Source organism: Carassius auratus, chromosome 24, assembly GCF_003368295.1.
Source record: "Carassius auratus strain Wakin chromosome 24, ASM336829v1, whole genome shotgun sequence".
Classification (NCBI taxonomy): Eukaryota; Metazoa; Chordata; class Actinopteri; order Cypriniformes; family Cyprinidae; genus Carassius; species Carassius auratus.
In genome coordinates this window covers 4,902,722-4,921,637 of record NC_039266.1, presented here as the reverse complement: position 1 = coordinate 4,921,637, position 18,916 = coordinate 4,902,722, and the positions used below count along the sequence as shown (strand labels likewise).

At 39.5% G+C, this 18,916-nt stretch overlaps 1 protein-coding gene across 4 annotated transcripts in view; it reads left to right on the top strand.

The window, feature by feature from the left end:
* dpp6a (dipeptidyl-peptidase 6a) overlaps positions 1–18,916 on the top strand; it is a 345,025-nt gene that overhangs the window by 305,756 nt on the left and 20,353 nt on the right. For all 4 annotated transcript variants that reach the window (XM_026200773.1, XM_026200772.1, XM_026200774.1 and 1 more), the window contains 6 exons: positions 5,839–5,993; positions 6,076–6,173; positions 9,781–9,904; positions 16,093–16,131; positions 16,675–16,782; positions 17,703–17,794. In XM_026200773.1, coding sequence (XP_026056558.1) covers positions 5,839–5,993; positions 6,076–6,173; positions 9,781–9,904; positions 16,093–16,131; positions 16,675–16,782; positions 17,703–17,794 — 616 coding nt within the window. The remainder of the gene's footprint in view (positions 1–5,838; positions 5,994–6,075; positions 6,174–9,780; positions 9,905–16,092; positions 16,132–16,674; positions 16,783–17,702; positions 17,795–18,916) is intronic.

Below are 18,916 nucleotides of genomic sequence, written 5' to 3'. Positions count from 1 at the left end.
TGAAGTCATCGAGGTAGTTAAAAAGCTCCTCGGTGGCAAGGCACCGGGGGTGGACGAGATCCGCCCCGAGTACCTCAAGTCTCTGGATGTTGTGGGGCTGTCTTGGCTGGCACGCCTCTGCAACATCGCATGGCGGTTGGGGACAGTACCTCTGGACTGGCAGACCGGGGTGGTGGTCCCTCTTTTCAAGAAGGGGGACCGGAGAGTGTGTTCCAACTATAGGGGGATCACACTTCTCAGCCTCCCTGGGAAAGTCTATGCCAGGGTACTGGAGAGGAGAATTCGGCCGATAGTGGAACCTCGAATCCAGGAGGAACAGTGTGGTTTTCGTCCCGGTCGTGGAACACTGGACCAGCTCTATACCCTTTCCAGGGTGCTGGAGGGTTCATGGGAGTTTGCCCAACCAGTCCACATGTGTTTTGTGGACTTGGAGAAGGCATTCGACCGTGTTCCTCGCGACATCCTGTGGAGGGTGCTCCGGGAGTATGGGGTCGGCGGCTCCCTACTTAGGGCTGTTCGGTCCCTGTACGACCGGAGCAAGAGCTTGGTTCGCATTGCCGGCAATAAGTCAGACCTGTTCCCGGTGCATGTTGGACTCCGGCAGGGCTGCCCTTTGTCACCGGTTCTGTTCATGATTTTTATGGACAGAATTTCTAGGCGCAGCCAAGGACCGGAGAGTGTCCGGTTTGGGGACCATACGATTTCGTCGCTGCTTTTTGCGGATGATGTTGTCGTGTTGGCATCCTCAGACCAGGACCTTCAGTGTGCATTGGGACGGTTTGCAGCCGAGTGTGAATCGGCTGGGATGAGAATCAGCACCTCCAAGTCCGAGGCCATGGTTCTCAGTCGGAAAAGGGTGGATTGCCCACTTCAGGTTGGTGGAGAGTTCCTGCCTCAAGTGGAGGAGTTCAGGTATCTTGGAGTCTTGTTCACGAGTGAGGGAAGGATGGAACGTGAGATTGACAGACGGATCGGTGCAGCTTCTGCAGTAATGCGGTCGCTGTACCGGTCTGTCGTGGTGAAGAAGGAGCTGAGCTGTAAGGCAAAGCTCTCGATTTACCGGTCAATCTACGTTCCTACTCTCACCTATGGTCATGAGCTGTGGGTCATGACTGAAAGGACAAGATCCCGGATACAGGCGGCCGAAATGAGCTTTCTCCGTCGGGTGGCTGGGCGCTCCCTTAGAGATAGGGTGAGAAGCTCGGTCACTCGGGAGGAGCTCAGAGTAGAGCCGTTGCTCCTCCACATCGAGAGGAGCCAGCTGAGGTGGCTCGGGCATCTATTTCGGATGCCTCCTGGACGCCTTCCCAGGGAGGTGTTCCAGGCACGTCTCACCGGGAGGAGGCCCCGGGGAAGACCTAGGACACGCTGGAGGGACTATGTCTCCCGGCTGGCCTGGGAACGCCTCGGGGTCCCCCCGGAAGAGCTGGAGGAAGTGGCTAGGGAGAGGGAAGTCTGGGCGTCTCTGCTTAGACTGTTGCCCCCGCGACCCGGCCCCGGATAAGCGGAAGATGATGGATGGATGGATGGATGGAGAGAAAAAATGGATAATGGAGATGCTGGGTTTAAACAGTAAAGTTGTATGGCCTAAACTATCAGCTCATTTTCCCCCATTCCATAGCTGTGTCCTCTGATTAAAGAAGGACAAGTGGGAGAAGACTGTGTGTGTGCTAGACAGGGCTTTACTGTCCTCCAGCTCTAAAAACACACACTCCTGTTTCATCCGTCATTCAACTCTGCCCTGTGTGAGCAATCACCAGCCCAACAAGTTTCCTGGCGCACTACTGAGAATGTGAGTGTGTGTTTGGCAAAAGAAAGGGCACAGAGGGACACAGAAAACAGCAATGAGAGAGACGTTTGCAGGGTTTCTGACATCTTGCGCCTAATGAGAGTCATTTTTGCTGTTTTGTACAGAGATGTCTGCGGCAGGCTTGGTTAGGTTCATCCACGAGTCAGCATCTCTGTAATGATCAGATTCACTGAAAAGCTCCCATGATAGTCACAAGCATTTACTCTAAAATATCCACATCATGCTCTCTAGGCATTAAAATATGTTATTGAAACTCTCAGCTGCTGATGCAGTTATTGTCCTCAATGGCATTAAGGAGCTAGTTCAACCAAAAAAATATGAATCAAAATGTTTTCCGATGAATGGCATATGGACTCGAAATGCACAGGATTGTGGGATATTATTTGCAGTGAAGGATACATCTGTGCTGCATTCTGATGCAGTTATTGTCCTCAGTGACATTAGATGGATAGCTCACCCAAAAATGTTTTCAAAACTATATGGACCCCTAACAGGATTGTTGGATAACATTGGCAGTGAATTATCCAGGCATCTCATTAGGCAAGATGGTAGGCAAACAAGGATCCGGATGTTTTGTTATATATGTATATTACTTCTAAGAAGCCTTCTTACTGACTGAAAAGAGGTCAGACTTTATTTTAAGGTCCAATACTCGCCATTAAAAAACCATTGACTATGACTTTTGTCAGGTTATAAATAGTTAGTAATGTAGTTGTTAAAGGGTTAATCCACCCCAAAATGAAAATTGGGTCATAAATCACTTACCCCCATGTCGTTCCAAACCAGTAAAAGCTTTGTTCGTCTTCAGAAGGATATTTAAGAAATTTTTACTGAAAACCGGGAGGCTTGTGACTGTGCCATTCACTGCAAAGTCAATTACACTGTCAAGGTCCAGAAAAGTATAAAACATAGCCCATCTGTCATCGGTGGTTCAATCTGAATTTTATAAAGTGATAAGAATAATTTCTGTATACAAAGATAACAATTTTATTAAACAATTAATCTCCCCTGTGTATCTCTGCATCACTGTAGTGTCAATTTGGAGAACATCCGCTGAATGCAAACTGTGTATGCTATTCTGTGTCAGCCACGACACAAGGATATGTTTTCTACGTTTTCTACTTGAACGAAAACAGCGCATCTGTGCAGTGCGGCTGATACAGAAGAGCGTACACTGCTTGCGTTCAGTAAATGTTCTCCAAAATGACACTACGGTGATGCAGACAGACACAGAGGAGTCAAATTGTTGAGTAAATTCGATACACGGGGGTTAGTGATTAATAACAAAAATTACATTTTTGGGTGGAGTATCCCTTTAAGTTTAGATATTAGGAAGAATTAAGTATGTAGATTATGGTCATGCAGAATTTGTGCTAAAGTATGTACAATATGTTAATAATAGGCATGCTAATAATCAACTAGTTAATAGTGATAATTGGATTGGTCCCTATACTAAAGTGTTACTTGAAAAGTCAAAATTGTATAGGCTTTGAAGCCAACATTCAGAAATGAATTGGGCCATTAAGGGTTTTTTGGCCTGAACTTACAGTATGCAATATTAAAACAGATGTAATATTTCCCAAATATCTGCTACAAATAAAAGTAGTTTGAAAATACACAACTTAAATACATAGTCAGTATAAATTAATATCAATTCTTACTGATGTAACGGAAACAGGTCAATTTAGCTCAAAAGGAATCATTTAAGATTTTAAAGGGAATTTGAACAGAATCACTGTTTCACGGCTGATCACTGAGAAGCCCTGCGATTCAGTGAAAGAGCCGTTTAACATCAAATCTGCGCTGGATACTAATATCCAAACTATAGTGAAACACTATCAATTAGCACAGTAACAAGATCGGCAGTTTAAGACATTAACTTGTAAGCACAAAACACAAGATACTTCTCTTTTCAATATGAATAAGGCTTTATTAGATAAATCTAAGACATATAAACTAATCTAACACATAAACGCACGCACACACACATTCACACAAGTTACAGGAAGATCGAAAGTTAGGGAAAAATTAGTTTAAGAGAATGGAAATGTGGAATCCCAAGTTTACAGCAATACGTTAAATTGCATAGAGATGAGCAACCATCAATCACTTAATTAACGCTCGCATTGAGTTCCTCAGTGAGGTTAAAATTATATTAGATACACCAGTAAAGGTCACAGTCTGGAGGTAAAGTGATGTCTTGGGAAGCCCGTGGTGGGGCGTTGGCTGAAGCTGGAGTTGTGTGGCTGGTTGGAGTTGAAACGCGCAGACGAGGTCGACGTTACAAAACTTAACTCAGAACACAAAACTCTCAAATGGAAAAGAAAAGAAATAAAGTTTGACGAGACAAGGTTGGGTTGCTTCTCATCGTGACTGAGTAGCAGCAGGCGTGCAGGCCGAAGCACGCTGGAACCGCGCTCAAAGAACAGTGATGACTAAACAGCATGGCTAGAAGCTACAAGCTAGCAGAAGCATAGCTAGAGACTAGAAACTGGCATGACTGATAGCAGCAGCATAGCTAGAGACTAAAAGCCAAGATTTTATGGTGTCCCAAGTATTTAAACTGGACTGTTGGCCACACCTCAAATGTTGTCTTGACCAATCAGATATTGTCTTGGCTCGGGGGTATCATAAATCATATGTTTATCTTACCAAGCATGTGGTCCGAATTTTCCTGCCTTGCAGGGTCTAATTTTGGACATGATTCCTATAACACGAATATGATACATGGGACAAATAAATTATTGTCTGTACTAATTCAAGCAAGAAGATTCGATCACACACATACCAAACACAATTATGAATCGTTAAGCTATGCCATAGTTATTAAAAAAAACATGCACAATAAGTGATTATAACATGATAGTCAAATGTGTGGGTTACACATAAATGAATATGGAGTGATGCGATGGACTGATTCATTTATAAGTCTTTTTGAGTTCATTCTGGTCCATATATCTGTACAAAAGCAGTTTCTTTGCCATTCTCATGACAAAGACTTCTGTGGAGAACAAAGGTTTAAAGCCCTTCCCCCTTAGGAATTTCAGTCTGGTTCTGCTGGGTGGGGGAAGTCAATGAAGTGTTTAACTTGATCTCCTGGGTTTCCATGTGATGTCCAGCGTTGCATTTCCCTTACGAACAACACATTTGACACCAAATTTCTCTTCTTTGAATTGAAATTGTCAATAATTGTTCTAGTGGTGTTAGTGTTGAAAGCTGTTGTGTGAACAAGTTGGTTGGTCATCTTGCTTGGTTCTTGTGGCACTAGAACTGATTTATGACTTCCTGAGGAATTCGGCTCGTGTTTCAACACACAGCTTTGATAGACTCTTTAATTTGTCTGGTTCGATTCATTTCTGTTACACTGACCATAAACCGTACTTATTCCCATAACATATGCATATTAACACGAAAGAAAAAATGAAAACAAAAATGGAAATATATAAATATTGTCTAACTATTAATACCTGTCAAAATCCTCAGATGTCAAAATAAGCTCTTTGAGCACATTCACTCACTCACTCTCTATGTGATGAAGTGAACAGAACTCTACTGAACATGCAACTTCTTGCCCAGTTGAGCACAGGAAGAGGGGTCAGACCCTATTTCCGCAGCCTTTGGTGGCATCCAGAAATTGCTTTTTTTTTTTTGTCTGCGATTGTAGAAGAGAAGGGGCACTTGATGGAGAGGGCCGGCACTCACTCTCGCCGGTCCCGCTGAGATTACAGTCCGCCCTGTGATTTATGGGCCAGATCCTTCCACGCTGCCTATGTGTGAGAGAAGCAAAGATTCATACAGGAACAGGTGGTTATGGAGAAATGCTCTTAACTGTGGCCAGGTGCATCAGCTGTATCCGAATGAAGATAGGAAAGTGTGGAGTGTGTGTGTGTGTGTGTGGATGTAGCTGGAATGAGACCTGAGAGACCCTGTGTTATGGATGATTACTTTTTACTATTCCTGCAATTATTCGACTGATTGAACCACTGTGAAATATGACTAAGAGAAATTCCTGAATCTTTCTTGCACAGCGGAGATCTTTAAGTCCCACATCGCACACTGGTGGTCTCCTGATGGGGCCAGGCTCGCGTATGCGACCATCAACGACACGCTGGTTCCCAAAATGGAGATCCCCATTTTCACCGGCTCCATCTACCCTACAGCAAGACAATACCATTACCCCAAGGTAAAAGATTATGCACGACCGTAAACATGAGGATATAGTGCTGAAGATGATAATATGCTATGCTTGAACGTTTTTCTTCCAGGCAGGAGAGGAAAATCCCATCATCTCTCTTTATGTGGTGAATCTCAATGGCCCTCTACACACCGTTGAGATGAGAAGACCAGAGGACCAAAGAATAGGGTGGGCTGACTCTCCTAGTGTTATTTTATTTATTAATTTTTTTGTCTGCCATTTTTAATTTAGAATTAGTCTTTTAAATTAGTAATTGGGCCCTATTATTCATCCGGCGCGATGCAGTGCCATGTGCGGAGCAACAGTTTTTTGCTAGTTTCAGCCCAACGCAGTTTATTTTCATAATTTTCATGTCCTGGGCCACATTATTTAAATTGCAAATGCATTTACGCCCATTTGTGCGCTCATGGGTGTGCTGGTCTGAAAATGGGGTGTGTTCAGGCACATTGTTGGCGTGTTGCTATATTGAGGTAACTTAAATAGACTGTGCTATTGACCAGCTAAAACCTGGTCTCAAGTCAATGGTGCAGTATTTTGTATTTATTTTTTGTTATTTAAAGAGTGCTTTAGTAATATGCATCTATAGGCTGTTCCATAACACATGTACAGTACATGTATCACACACACATGGACACACAGCAGGAAATAAACATGCCAAATATTACAAATGAAATGAATACAATGTTAACGATTATTATCGTGTAGGCTACATAAATATAAATATGCCTACATAGCCGTTGCATGTATCAGAGCTAGGCTGCCTATTTGCTTTCGCACAAGCAGCTCAGTTTCATCTCTGGATGTGTTTCTTCTTTGCACTTGCAAATTCCGCCATGTAAATAGCCCAAAATAGAATGTTATGGCCAAAACACACCCATTTCTCATTAAAACCCTCTACCGCATGGTGTGGTCATATGGGTACATGCTCTTTGTGTTCATTTCCTCGCTGTTGTCTCTTTAAGAGAACATTCTCATTTTTTTTTTTTAGAAAAAGACCTTAGTTTAGCCAATGATTTGATTTGATTAGTCACATGACATGCAGTTTTTTTTTTTTTCTGTTGCGTAATTTCTGACAGACTGTCATCTCTTGATGGTAGTTGCTGAAAGCAAGGATAAGACTGTCACTTCCACACACAAAAAAAATTTAAAACATCACTGTTATGATGACATATTCTCCTCTCAAAAAAGTTTTTATAAAATAAGTTTTTGGTAAATTGCTCAAAATATTTGTTGCCAGTTAGCAACACTGTGCAATAGTGGAATGCCATTGGCTAGCTAGCAAGGTCAGCTGTAATCTGTTAAGCTGTAACAATAACAGCATTAATACTAGTGATATAATGTTGAATAGTCTTATGTTAATGGAATTTGTATTATGGATATAATCATATTTAAATGGCAGTTTTACTTTTGATTAAATATGAACACAGGTAACATTACATCAGTGAGCATGGCCATATTCTATGGCAATGTAATGAAGAAAAGGGCCGAATTGGCTCTTCCTGCAGATGAATAAACTGCTTTGTGAAGTTTCATGCATAAAAAAGTTGATCTTTCAAGGATTATTGGGGGGTTGCTCATGTTCATAGTCTTCCTCTCATAAGATTGCGTAATGCTGAATTTTCATGAACTGCAGTGTTTTAGGTTTTCATGTTTTATGATACATGATATACAGTATAATATTTATTTTAAATGTATACATTTAAATTTAAATAATATTCATGAAAAAAAAATGTCTATATATATCATTATTCAGCAAAAAAAGAATTTGGGTTTTTTGGAAAGTATGTATAAGGTATCAATATTAAGTACTGTGTTAAAGCTTATAATAGCAACAATTGAATCAACACAACATTTCTGAGGAAAAATATAAACTATAAGTGAACTTACACTTATTCTAAGTTAGATCCACTATTGTATGCTGTTGCCGTATGGCAACATATCATTAAGTACCTTAAAATAATTTTAGTTATTTAGTGTTATTTATTTATTTATTTATTTTTATTTTTATTTTTTTATAGCACTTCAGGTTTAGCCATTCTCATGTTTTCTTTCTATAGATCTATCATAATGCGTTCGGTCGAGGTTTAAGAGAATAGGGATAACCCATTTAGACCATGCACCAGGCATGCTGACTGTTTTTCTGTCGTTAAACTAAGTGGATCCGGACACACCCTGAGTTCACCTGTGCCTTGCGCTTCAGACCATGCACGCAGATCATTAAAATAAGGCCCTTAGGTTTAGTCCTGAGTCAAATGTACTTTTTTGTTAGTCAGCCTTGTCCTGTTTTTGTTCAGCCTAGTTTTATTCGAATAAGGGCTAGATTTACTAAACAGGACAAATTAGCGTTAAAGTGTAATTCCATAAAAGTGCAGGGGTTGTTATTATTCTGGTGATTAACTTACAATGGGCATATTAAAGAACACAGACGCAGCCAGATATTTTCCAAAATAACCTTTTTTTTTTTTTTTTTTTTTGCAAAATACCAAGACCAGCACAAATTAGAGCATTCTTTAAGCATGCTTTTATTGGGGTGTTAAATAATAGCACAAGTACCAGTAATTTGTCAAGCGTGCCTTTTCAGCACTAATTCTTCACCGCAGGCATTTAGTAAATCCTGACAGTACTATTTTAATACCAAAAGACTGTTTGCAGTGGTGCAAGCTGTTAATAAATCTGCCCATAAATAGATGAGCATTTTTGTATAGTTTTGGTAAATGAAAAATCACATTTACTTAATGCTGAATAATGGGTAAATTGATTATATATTTTTTTTGTGTTGTTGTTGTTGCTGTTTTTGTTGTTGGTGGTGATTTATTTATTTTTATTTTTATTAATTTTTTGCTCAAAATTATAATGGCAATGATTTTTGTAATTTGAGAATTGTTTTATTTTTAAGGATTCACAGGGATTGCACTTTCACCAATAAAAACAAATCAATAGAGTGTCAACTCACACATGGTTTCCATAATAAAGAACATATTTCAACTGCACACATAAAAGCTTTTGTAGTATATGCTTGTACAGCAGTCTGCAATAATATTTTGTCTCTTTTCTTTTGATGAAAATAAGAGATTTTGGTATAGTTTTTATTTTTTTTAAATACATATTAGTCTTGTCTTTTATTGCCAACAATATTACATGTTGATATGTTCACAGTTATTGTTTATTGTTCACAGTTAGTGTATTGACCTTGTTGTCATCTCGTCATCTTCTAATTTAAGTCATGGTTAAGCCCCATATTTCAAGCTCTATATATTAAGCTCTATAGTTCAGTAAAAAAAGAAAAAAAAGAAAAGCGAGCAAATGAAAAAGGATTCAAATGAATATTTTCCTCCCATCTCATTTATTTATTTATTTATCACCATAACATACTAGGGGCAGTGGTTTCTTTTTTTTTTGTTATGGCGGGGAATTGATATTCATGTAGAGATTTGCTGAAAATTAAGTAAATAATAATGTATTATTATTATTATTATTATATATTTAAATAAATACTAAGGTAAAACAAAGGTAATTTAAGTTTTGAAGTACACTAGAGTGTACAGCTGAATATCCAATATCACCTGATATGACAAAAATATCATCCTGTAAGATATATGGTATTGATATATTACATATCCCTACCTGAACATATCATCAAATCTAATCTAAAAAAATATATACTTAATTTTTTGAATGGGCATTTAAAGTCTTCAAAGACATTTTAAAGATTCATTGCAAACCCAGTGACTGGATATAGTGATTCTGCCAGAATAATTTCTTATCTATATTACAGCGAGTACTATGTGACGATGGTGAAGTGGGCCACAAGCACGAAACTGGCTGTAAACTGGTTGAACCGAGCCCAGAATATTTCCATCCTGACCCTCTGTGTGGCCACAACAGGTGTCTGCACCAAGGTATGCCTAGATTTGAGAAGTATATTCCAAAGTGCACTGTAAAGTTCATTTTTCACTCCGCAAGGAAGGTGGAAATGTGTGGTACAGTGAAGAGACCGTTTCTAAGGTTTATAGATTTCTATAGGTTTTATTATTTTCCTTTTTTAAAACCAATGACGTGCATTCACATGAACAGTGCTTTAATAGATGGAGGTTGCCAGGTCACAGTATTATTGATTGCTTACTCCACTGTGGTGTTACTGTTTTACTGAATAATAAAAAAAAGACCCTCTAAAATGCAAGTCAATCACATAAACAGGTAAATCACTATCATTAACCATTTGCCAATACATTGTTAGATTTAGAAGTTTTGCAGATCACTGAAACACTGAGCGTTTATTTTTTACTCTCTGTCTTTAAAGTGCACTATTGCTATTCATATCAGCGTATTACTGACATACTGCAAAGTCTTTGGAATTTGAGAACACTCTTTTTTCCTCATTTTTATATATGTATATATATTAGGGGTGTAACGATACGCGTATTCGTATTGAACCGTTCGGTACGACGCTTTCGGTTCGGTACGCGGTACGCATTATGCATACCGAACGGTTCGTTGGACTAATTAATTATATTTGAAAAAAAAAAAGAGAAATATAATGATATGCGTTCAACAAGGTAGCCCAATAACCCAAACGACGTAACAGGCAACGCCCCTGACACTCCCGAAGAAGAAAAAAACACCATCTTATATGTTTATGTTAGGCTACTCAGCAGGCGCTCGCTCACTCAGTACGCGCTGAAGGCTCGTTGCAAAATGGCCAATGCGTTTAAAAGACTAGAAAAAGAAGATGACTCTCAAACATATTGTTTGAGATGCATGATTCCATCTATGAGCTGCTCGATCAGAGTGACATGAGAGCCCCTCCTTAGAACATTATTTGTAAATCCATGTTATGGTAAGTGTGCACGTGAAGTCTTTGCACACTTTCTGAAATCCACACTGTGGTATGTTTGCACACTAAACTAGTGCTCTGCATTCTTTCTAAAATCCTATATAGTGAGGGCTTCGCGCGGTTGCTTCATTGCTTTAAAAAAAAAAAAAACACCAGCGTGAATACTTGAAACATGTCAACTCATTTACGCCGACATCACCTTATTGTGTCAGTATCTGGGAAAAGACGAAAAAAAGGAGAAACATGCACGCAACAAACTATGCCTGCAGCATTTAGACACCAGTATTATAGCTTACAGGGAATCCAAAGTGCACCCAAACACCAGACCTGTTGGTTATTTTAGGATCTTATATTTCTGGTCTGTTAAATGCATTAGACATTTTGCAATGAGCCTTCAGCGCGTGCTGAGTGAGCGAGCGCCTTAGGGTCCGTTCACATATCGCTCCTAAAAACGCATGGAAAACGCTAAGCGCGTCTTTCTCCTCCTTTCCAAAGCGCTCGGGCAGAAGCGCTCATGAGGCGTCTGTCTTTGCTAAGCAACAATGACGTGCTCTCTCCATGAGACGCGGAAATTTCAGCGAAGGATAAATGGATTTGCAGCTCTAAAAATCGCTTGCAGTAGCTCTGCTACTAAATTTATTTCAAAATTGCAATCCATATACAACTATGATCAGCTGTTCCTTCATCTTGGCTGAGTTTTCAACGTTGTTATGGGAAAGGATGAAGCTGATTGGTTAGTTCTTGTCACATGACCCGCGGTGCGCTTGCGGCATTCTGAAAAGTTGAGATGTTTTTGCATTTTGCTGTATCTAAAACGTACCGAACCGAACCGAACCGAACCGTGACATCAGTGTATCGTATCGAACCGAACCGTGAATTTTGTGAACCGTTACACCCCTAATATATATATATATATATATATATATATATATATATGAGTAACGTGTATATGAGTATATATGACTAACGTGATCATGGTTATGAGTAACCATGATCACGTTTACAGGGCGATGCCCCAGGTTGAGCAGATGCTTGTATGCTATCTGTCCACCAGTGCATTATCCTTGAAGGCTCCGGCATTGCCGCCCAAGTGTGTCTCAGTGGGTCTTGCACACTGTAGAAAGAGGCTACTTCATTCAGTTCTGTTCTCCTCAGCCTCGTTTCTACGGGTTATTCCCGCTCGGGTGGGCCCAGAGTAGGCTCTGGTAATGGAACAAGAAGTAAAAACTCTCTTGAGGAAGGAGGCCATCGAGGTGGTCCCTCCTCTCAAAAGAGAATCCGGGTTCTACAGACGGTACTTCATCATTCCAAAGAAGGATGGAGGATTGCATCGTATTTTAGATCTGCGTCAGTTGAACTGCTCAGTCATGTGACTGAAGTTTTGGATGTTCACAATCAAGCAAGTTCTGTTTCAGATCAGGTCTGAGGACTGGTTTGTCACTGTCGATCTAAAAGACACATACTTCCATATCTCCATCCTTCCCCAAAACAGGAAGTTTCTGAGGTTTGCTATTAGGGGCAAAGCTTACCAGTGTCAAGTTCTTCCCTTCCATCTTGCACTCTCATCCCGCACTTTCACCAAGTGTGTGGATGCTGCTCTGGCTCCAGGGCATCTGCATATTCAACTACATTGACGATTGGTTGATATTAGCTCAATCAGAGCAGATGGCAGTTCGGCATCAAGATGTCATTCTCACTCACATGAAAGGGCTCGGGTTAAGGATAAATGCCAAGTAAGGTGTGATTTCTCTACTACAGATAACCACTTATCTGGGTGTGGTTTGGAATTCAAGCACAATACAGGGACATCTGTCTCCTGCTTGAATCGATTTAATCCTCACTTTAGTCGCAAGAGTGAGAGATGGCTGGTCACTGAGTGGTGGTCACTTACATCAACCACCAGGAAGGTCCTTCCTTGTGTGGTCCCAGGGGAAACTCCTCTTGCTGAAAGCAGTCAAAATCCCTGGGCATCTCAATATGGGAGCAGAAGTTCTATCGAGGCAGGGACCGAGACCCAGGGAATAGAGGCTTTACTCCGAGTTGGTGAAGCAGATATGGATAGTTTTTGACTAAGGTGAACCTGTTTGCAACTCAGGAGACATTGCACTCTCGTCTCTGGTTCTCTCTGACTCATCCAGCTCCACTGGGGCTGGATACCATGGTGCAGACATAGCCAAGGTTTTCGTCTGTATGCCTTTCCCCTGATCGCTCTGCTCCCGGGAATTCTGTAGAAAGTACACAGTTTACTGCTAGTGACCTCATTCTGGCCTGGCCGAGGAAGGTTCTTTGACCTGGTGTTCCTACTCGACAACTCTCCATGTGAGAATCATATCAGGAGGGACCTCCTCTCTCAAGTGGGGGGAACATAGTTCACCACCGCCCATATAGAGAGTTGGGGATTTGTAGGCCCTCTCAGTGGCCCCTTCTTACCTAGAATTTGCCCCCAGTCTAGCCAAAGCAGTTCTCTAACCAAGGTATGTATCTAAAGATCCTTCCTCTATCCAATGGCCTGTCGTACTACAGGCCTTCTGACCTCCTCCCTTTCGGCAGCCTGACCTGCAGAATCTTATCTGTGTGTGTCCAATGTGAGCATATGTCCACAGAGCTTCCCTGTGGAGAAGGGTGGACCAACTGTAAGTGTGCTATGGGTCCCCCAAGAGAGGTCTTCCTGCTACTAAAGAGTCCCTCAGTCGGTGGATTGTGGATTACATTTGCATTGCTTATGAGTCCTCTGATTTCCCCTTGCCCTTGGGGGTCAGGGCTCATTCTACTAGAAGTCTGGCAGTCTCCAAGTTCTTTCTGGCAGATGTCTCTATGCAGGACACGCCCCTTACATTCGTCAGGTTCTATGGACTCGATAGGTGAGCCACTCTGGGGTCTTCTGTTCTCTCGCCCTAGCTCTGCTCTTCCACACTAGGCAGAGATTTATAAGTCTAGCTGTGTGGTCATACTCTTTCGCATAGCGTTTCGACTCAGCTCAAGTTCCTGAAGGGAACGTCTCTAGATTACGCATGTAACCCTGTTTCCCCCCACAGGGAACGAGATGCTGCATCAGCAGTGCCATACATCTGGCATCACTGCGAGCACTCATTTATATATAGATATAGATATAGATATTTTTTAAATGTTTATTTTTATTTATTTATTTAACTTTATTCCACACCGCTCTGTCCCTTCTCCTATAAACACGATGGTCACGTCCTGCTTTTATGAAGTCCCTCCCTCAAAAAAAACGCAATGGGCTCAGATTGTTTAGCTGGTCTAATGAGTTGTGATTGGCTAAACCGCCTCTAGTGTGTTTCTAAACGTCCATCCCCTCAACCTAACTTATGTGCTCTGGTTGTATTGTAAACACTGGCTTTATCTATGTTGCTTCTCAGTTCGAGACCCAGATAATATTAGTGAAGAGAATGTCGCAGAACCTGTGCAAGCACGGCTTTTAATGGTATGTTTATTTTTGTTTGTTGTTGTCTCATACTTTTAGATACGCTGTTATTTGTAAATGCTGCTTCTGTTACGTTTTAACATACGGTTTTATCCGGATTAAAGCTTTAATACAGTATGGCAACCACACGCGCGTTCATGTTTAATGCTTCTCATAGCTATGTATTGTTGGAGCTGAGCTGATGATCTCAATGATAGAGAGATAGATGCAGAGCATGTACAGTGTGAGGAACAGGACTGAGAACTGCTGCTTTAGAACATTGATTTTGAAACTCGCGATTCATATATGAATAGATTTTTACGTGCACCCCTAGTTTTCTCTTTCTCTTCTCTAAAGCAACACAACATGGCCTCACCCCCTGTGCTGCATGTTCCTGGAGGTGGGGTTTATTTTTTAACTCACTGTTGTCCCTCCGAGCCATTTTTATAGGTATTAACTGCCATAATTTTAAAAGACAGATATCTCTTTTAGTGTTAATTTCGTCAGACGAGACGAGACGAAATATGTTCGTCAACTACCTTTTTTTTTCATGACTAAGATGAGACGATGACAAGACTGCACCACTGTCCAAAACGCTGACTAAGACAAAATTAACATGCATTATTGTTGACGAAAATAGACGTCTAAAATCATCTCTGATTTTTCATCAGCTGTTACGCCTTTAAAATATTCAGAACGAGTTCGCGGCTTCGCGCTGTTGCTCAAGTTACAGGTCTCATACTCCTGTTGCTGCCAGCCTGTGGCTGCAACACAAAACTGCTGAACACACAACACCCGAAGCGAACACGAGTGACGACGACATGCTAGGTCGAAGGAAGAGGCTCGATACTTGTGTGTTATAGTTAGCAGTGGTCTGTTATCAAGAAATAAAATAGTGTGTGCGTAGAAAGAATTCATCCTGAGTGCAAGTCCAACGTCTAGGCAGGCTTTTTGTGTTAAATTATATTTCCTGTCACTACTCGGGCTCTTTTATTGTACATGACAGCTAATGTCCTGATGACCGGTCATTGCATTACAATTAAAAGCAGTATCAATAAAGTAAAAAAAAAAATTGATCAGTTTAATCATTTGCGAATGTGTCTCCTAAATCAGAAATTGAAAACCAGACACGTTTAACATTTGCATTCAACAAAAATCATTCAAGAAATGTATTTTGTCAGGTAATTATGACATTTAACCAATGTTTGAGATATGTGAAACACTTTTTTTTTTACTGAAATGTTTATCAGTAATAATCTCAGTAATAATGTGTTATTAAAAAAAAATACTTGTTTTTATTTATTTATTTTTTTTTTACTAAATCTAGACTAAAATTAATTAAAAGACTTTTAGTCGACTAAAACTTAGCTAACACTAAAAGGTATGTGAATGACTAAATATGACTAAAAATAACAAGGACATTTGGCACAAGACTAATACTAAGAGTAAATAAAAAATAGGTGACGAAATTGACACTAATCTCTTTATAGATATCCATATAGATATCTCCAATTGCATTAAACTTTCAGCAGCGTATATTTGCAGATATTGCTTGTGCTCAAACAGCAACATTACACACAAACTAATGTTAAAAAAGTGAAATCACAATCAACCACCCTTTTAATTTAGTAATTTTTTATTTTCTATTTTTAAGTATTTTTTAAACAGAATCACTAAATTACCAGTAGTGTCTTTAGCACTAAGACCAGCCCTAAGTTCTGTCAGAATGCCAAATATGCAGCCGTTCATTTTGTACATAGCCAAAATCTAGATTCTGCACTCTTGTGATGTTTCACTGCATGTTATTTTTTATTTTTTATTTTTTTCAGAAACATGAGGATGAAAGTGAGGGGTGGCTACACAGACAGGTGAGCATTAACTTCCTCCACCCAGACAGAATTATGAGATGTCAGTGTCTGTCAACGGTAACAGCTTTGAATAGTCGAGGACGTTTGATGTTTTGTCTTATCACATTCCCCACAGTGCTGTGCTTGAGCTGATATTGTTTTTCCTGATTAGTTTTTCATGTCTGTTATTTTTGCCAGAGGAAGGAAGTGGCCATATGAAATGTTTTGCAATATCATGAATAAAGGATCATACGACTCCTGCAGAAATAAGCCTGAGGGCTCAGACTCACTATTACATATGCGCAGCATTATCATAATAATTCACATTCTAATATATGTTGTTATGGTTTTGATATTTTTGGTGTTGCTTGGAGAAATATGACCGCTCTGTGGTGCGAACACATTGTCTAGTGCTCCCACAGGTCTTATAATTCAGTAATTATTAATCTCTGAAGAGCAATCAAATGATGAAACACTGTCATGGGAGGAGAACCTCACAATGTTGACAGTAATGATGGTGCTAGTGTGGCATAATGATCATTTAGAGTTACATTTCTCAAACAGAATGAAGAGCCGCTGTTCTCTAAAGACGGTCTGAGGTTGTTTTTTACCAGAGCAATCCCACAGGGAGGAAGAGGGAAGTTCTTCCACATCTCCATGTCCATCTCACAGGTACATGCTTCAGCAATTGGGTATTTTTTAATCTTTTTGATAGAAGGCTTATTATATATTTTCATATATAAAGGATTCATGGATGGTTCATGAAAGGTGAGTTTTGAGCAGTATCTTTATTGCACAATTCCAAAAAACAAAACACTCAGAAACAGGAGAAATAACCAACATAAAGACAAGAAAGGACGATCACTGAACTACTGTAAAACACAGGTCTTAATGAGATCTAGAACTAGACTAGAAATGGTTGAATAGATGATTAATTAATGAGAAACTAATGAGATCATCCTTGGAAACATAAACAGGAAAAATGAAAACAGAAACATCAAGATTAAAAGAACATCAAAATTTAGAGTCTTTGAACAGAAATTACCCAGTCAGAGCATACAATGAAAAAAATATATATATTAAAAATTATTGAAACTTATATAATTAGTTTCAAATGTGTTTTTTTTCTATCCAGCATTACATTACAATATTTTAGATATAAATTAGGTATAAACCTTAAACAAGGAGCACACAGAAATTAGACCACATACGGCAACATAAGAAGCACATGACTGCAAACACAAGGAGAGAAAAATAGGGAGCAAATGAGGAGAGTAATGAGGGAGACACAGGTGAACCCACTGAAACAATAACGAGGTGGCAAGATGGGAGGGGACAGAAAATAGACAGGAGAAAGCACATGGCACCCAACATTCACAACAGAAGGCATGTGCCTACAACCAGACTCTGGTGGCAATCCTGGGCAAATCAGCTGAAGACTGTGAAATGCTCCTTCTCAATTTGTAAAATGACACACCTTCTTTTAATATGTGTTTAAATATTGTATTGATGAGCATACTGTTCTCTTATTCAAAAAAACTTTGCTCCATTCATTATAAGTGATGTCTGTTTAATATGTTTTCTTCATAAAGCCCAACAGCAGCACAGATACTCTGCAATCCATCACATCAGGAGACTGGGATGTCACGCAGGTTCTTGCATATGATGAGGACAGCCAGTTAATGTGAGCCATCCATTATCAACACAAACTGAACATCAATGATTCATTTCTCATAAAAATTTGACTTTTTTAAAAAATAGTATGAAATCACAGCTGACATACTTTCTTAATTCACATTATTGTCTGCCTTAATCTCAATGTATGTTTGGTGCACACTATCCCAAATAGTTTTTTATTATTATTTATCAAAATGTAATAACTTTCTCCACCTCTGAAATGATTTTCTTTTCGCCTGTGTTATCAAGGTCTCTTATTTTTTAACTTCAACACTACAGCCACCAGCTGTTGTTCTCTTAATCTTTCAGTGGCATGGTGTCTGTTGGTAACCAAATAGTTGAAGTAAGCCATTGAGTTAGTATTTTTTCAATGGTGTGTAAGTAAATGTGCTGTTCGATTGTTTGGTTACAAATAGTCTTCAAGTTATCTTCTTGTTTCTTCAACAGAAAAATGAACATTTATACTTCAAATCTTTAAAGTATATTTAAAAGAAAAGAAAGTTTATGCAGATAATGAAATGTGAATGAAATGAAAGGCCACTTAAATGTACTTAAAGGGACTACGCTTTTATAACTGTTTATTAACACATTTATAGCACATTTACCAGTTGCATATTAAAACAGATGTAAAGAATTTTAATTAGTGCTGTTATTTAATACATATAAAGAATAAATAGGTTACACTTTATCTAAAGGTATCTTCGTTACACATTACATGTACTTACTATTATAATTACAATTAATTATGCATAATTAGATGCAAGTAACCCTAAGCCAAACCCTAATCCTAACCCTAACCATTTATTAAGTATTTGTAGTTTATTCTTATTATTTGATGGTCTGTCTGAATACTGGATTCTGATTGGTTGGCAGGTATGCAGTAAAACCGTTTCATGCATAGGTAGTAACAAGTCAGTTTAATCAGCGTTCTATATTAATGCTCTGCTTTAATTGCACAAACACACACACATAATTTGCATACACACAGAGAGAGAGAGAGATTCAGAGATTGCAGATCACACATAAACTTGTTCTCAACACTTCCCTGCGATTTGTATGAATAAAATAGCCTAGATACTAGATCGCTAAATTATATTTCTTAGCAACGAGGTGTATAATCCCTGTTGTT